This window comes from Limulus polyphemus, unplaced genomic scaffold (genome assembly GCF_000517525.1).
Source record: "Limulus polyphemus unplaced genomic scaffold, Limulus_polyphemus-2.1.2 Scaffold1052, whole genome shotgun sequence".
Lineage (NCBI taxonomy): Eukaryota > Metazoa > Arthropoda > Merostomata > Xiphosura > Limulidae > Limulus > Limulus polyphemus.
The window spans coordinates 231,044-235,191 of record NW_013666662.1 but is presented as its reverse complement, the minus strand read 5'-3'; the positions used below and the strand labels follow the sequence as shown (position 1 = coordinate 235,191).

The following is a 4,148-nucleotide window of genomic DNA, read 5'->3' as shown; positions in this document are numbered from 1 at the left end:
ATTTCCTTTATCTGACACTCTCAGCATCTGTGTTAATATAATCAATTCCTTTGTCTAATGCTCTCGGCATCTGTGTTAACATACTCATTTCCTTTATCTGACACTCTCAGCATCTGTGTTAATATAATCATTTCCTTTATCTGATGCTCTCGGCATCTGTGTTAACATACTCATTTCCTTTATCTGACACTCTCAGCATCTGTGTTAATATAATCATTTCCTTTATCTGATGCTCTCGGCATCTGTGTTAACATACTCATTTCCTTTATCTGATGCTCTCGGCATCTGTATTAATATAATCATTTCCTTTATCTGAGTTAATACAGATGCCGAGAGCAAATACTCATTTCCTTTATCTGATGCTCTTGGCATCTGTGTTAACATACTCATTTCCTTTATCTGATGCTCTCGGCATCTGTGTTAACATACTCATTTCCATTATCTGACACTCTCAGCATCTGTGTTAATATAATCATTTTCTGTATCTGACGCTCTCGGCATCTGTGTTAACAAGTATATATTCTTTCTCTGGTCACGAGTTTTTTTAATGGAACTTTTTACAAAGTGTTAACCATAAAAAAAGGTAAGGTATCACCAAGAGAAAATTATAATATTAAGATAAACGTTTCTTAAAATTGATTCGACGATTTTGTACCCGGAACAAGGATACTGTACGGTAGCATTGATTTCATGAACATGACACCAGGAGCTTTGAAAATTATCTACTCACTGCACATCTGCCCCCTATAGCAAGTATGAGAGCTTATAACACTAAAAACCATTTAGCTATGCGTTTAACCGCACATACAAGCGTTGGATCTCTCTTATAGTGCAAATACGTTATTTGATTAAAATTTTCAGTCACACATTGTATTAATTATATACTAGCATTTGTTTAAGAAGTTTCATTAATTTGCTACTAGGGAGTGCTAAATGAAATAATATATATAATACTATTATATATATATTGCTGACTTGATCACAGAAACTATGAAGTTTTGCATTTGGATGCAAATTTGTTAAAGACTGAACTGTACATCAAAGCATACACAAACACTCATACGATAACATCAACGTGCGTTTCTATTTGTATACATACTATACGTTAACGGTCTACCTAAATATACATTCACACACAGTATGTGTCAAAAATGGGAAAAAATTAACTGAATAATTAAATAAAACTTGAAATGAACATGTCTACGTAATTAGATAACACTTATGAATATATTTACATTAAATATTCAGTTCTCCGTTAACAGTGCTTTCAGTCAGAAACCCAATAACTTCTCAAGGTTTTCGGCCTGCTTCGTAGATTTGGTCTAGGCCTAAATCATATTATTAAGCATTGATATAAGATTAGTCACTGTTAGTTTATGAATGTGTATAATTTAAACTCAGCATGTAAATATAGAGACATATATACAAATAACGTTACTCGCACTAAACAAATTTGGTAATATAGACATAAGAGTTGTTGATAAACTTCAGAGCTTGTCGGTGATGTCTCTCTTACTTTAAGTAGTTAACGTTTCCCGTATTACACATTTTGTCAATATAATATTTGAAAGCGCGGGAAATGAAACTGTATATTATAAACATCCAAGTTTGTCTACTGGTATATTTGAAAAGCTTAAGAAAGGACAGTAAAAATAGTAACTTTTTTTTTTACAAAATATACAATTGGGCTTGGTGAAGCAAATACAATAACCAAGAATATACATGAAACCCAATCTATCATTACATTCACATCTTGTCTGTTATAATGGTTTCGAAGGATACTACTCTTCATCAGCAAACAAGCCGTTTAAGATAATAAAATACATGTTAATAATTCTAAATAATAAAAAGAAAGCATTAATGTTTCTTTATATCTAAATAACTTTCAAAACACATTTCTCAAGACAACAAACATTGCCAGACATGTAAGATGCACTCCACTACTATAAGAAGTCTACTCTTATCTTTGTCCAAGGTTACTGATGAGGGGTGAAAGTCCCCGAAACCGGTGTAACTCAGCAACAAGTAGTGAATCGAACTCTAGATTAACAGCGTTGATGCTAGATGTTCTTCGAAATCTATATAAATACAGGTTCGTTGTGGTCAGTGAAGGACAAGAAAAATACTATACATATAATATTAAGCAACTATATGATCTGATGAAATATGATGTCATTGTTTGTTTATTTAATATTTTCGTAAGAATGGTTTGTTTGTTTATTTGTTGTTAAACACAAAGTTATACAATGGGCTATCTGTGCTGTGCCCACTACGAGTATCGAAACTTGGCTTTTAGGGTTATAAACCTTACGATTTACCGCTGAACCACTGGAAGATGGAGGCTCGTAAGAATGGAGATCAATTAAAGTGATGACCAATATCCGTAATGTGCATTTCAACTATTTGTTTAAATGAGGATCTTATTAGTGGAAAAGTTGGCTATGCTAGTTTCTCTAACATAAGCCTAACAATGTCAGTAAAATCAGTGTTTTTTTAATACTTTTCGACATTTCAGGCCGATTTTAACCTGCGTTATATTTTATCTCTTGTGTAGCTGCTGTCATATCCTATTTACATGAAAGAGTTTTGAATTAGACGTTGACTCCTGCTACAAAATAATATAATAATGAAAAGTTTTTATTCTAGCCTTCCCGTGGGCCATCAACACACCACCGCGGGCTTTCCAAGCTATCCCCCCTCTGCGAGCCCGTCTCGAGAGGTTAGTCCCAGTGCCAGCTCCCGACGGTTAAGGCTCAGCATAGTTACAGAGAACAAACATGGTCTAGTAGGTGTAAACTGCTTAAATAGAAGAAATAATGACGACATGGACTTCCACGAACCCGAAGACCTAGTTGACAATGGCGCAGACCACCCACTTCTTCCTAGTATAAAAATCACCAGCTTTTAAACTAGTGAGTTTACTGCCAAAACTATTTCTAGTTCCACTAGAGTGGCCAGTTAAAAAAGTGTCGGAATATGAAGAGTTTCTAGTGTTATCCCAAACTGTCGCATACAGACATCAGAATAGAAATCATTTATTGGCTATGGATGAAATAATATGGTTGTTTAACTAGAAGAAATGTTTATTTAATTGAATCCACTTCAATAGCTAATAGATGTTAACTGTTTTATTCTTTGGTCAGATTATTACTTAGATTGACATTATGATTACTGTTAAAAATGAAATATATATCTTACTTAAAATTAGATTAGTCAAGTCACTGCTTTATTTCTAAGTCTAATTTTTAGGGGTGAAATTCTATCGATTTTTACTAGAACTCTCTACCGACTTTTTTTTTGGGGGGGGGGGATATTAGAAGTAATTAGCGCTTTATTTATTTATTGTATTTTTATTACAGGAAATCGGTACTGAGTCCCATTATTTTATTATTTTATGGCCGTCAATTTGAATAGTTCATCAAGAGATGCCTTTAATTCGAATCACATTTTATATTCCAGGTCCTGACAAAGGTACCTGTACCTCTTTAAGGATAATTTTACCTCTGACTCTGAGTATTAACTATTCCAACTGATATGCCTTGAGGCAGTGACTTTTGTGCTGCGAGCCTTTCTCAAATACAGGGAGTCGAGTCCAAGAACTGTTCAACTGACTTGAAAATGTCTCGTGTGATTTGTCTGCTACAACTGCTGATGTCACCAAAATATTCCAAAACTAGCGGGAAATCTGCAGTGGCAAAGCCTTTGAAGCTTGCGTTCTGTCACACTGTTAAATCCTGCTTCTTCACCTACCTCCTCGCAAAGTTACAGATTTACAGGTTTAACCAAGCTCGTGGTGCATATCGCTTGAAAACCTAATAAATAATTTATGGCACCATGTACTATACCACGTTTTATGTCTCAAGATTTAAAATTGGAGTTAGTGTTCTCTGAAACATTTCTTGGGTGACTTACACCTTTTAAGTTAATGAAAATAGTAGAGTTAACCTTTGATTTGCATGATTTGTGTACCTGTAACGTAATTCCAGTGATTTTTAGGCGATTATGTATTATAATTCAAAATAACTCTACTGTGATTATGTACATCCTTATGATAAATGAAAGGTTAGTGTTCTCTTAAACATTTAGTGCTTTACATGTTTGTTTGTTGTTGTTCTTATTGACTATAGTGCAGTTATGTCTGTCGTTGT

The 4,148-nt window shown here is 34.0% G+C and overlaps 1 protein-coding gene across 1 annotated transcript in view; it reads left to right on the top strand.

Annotated features, from left to right (window-relative positions):
• LOC106461883 (inaD-like protein) overlaps positions 1-3,819 on the top strand; it is a 38,886-nt gene extending 35,067 nt beyond the window's left edge. Inside the window, exons 9-10 of the mRNA XM_022388961.1 lie at positions 2,647-2,912; positions 3,460-3,819. Of these exons, the coding sequence (XP_022244669.1) occupies positions 2,647-2,908 (262 nt within the window). The 3' untranslated portion in view covers positions 2,909-2,912; positions 3,460-3,819. The remainder of the gene's footprint in view (positions 1-2,646; positions 2,913-3,459) is intronic.
• Positions 3,820-4,148: the final 329 nt, after the last annotated feature.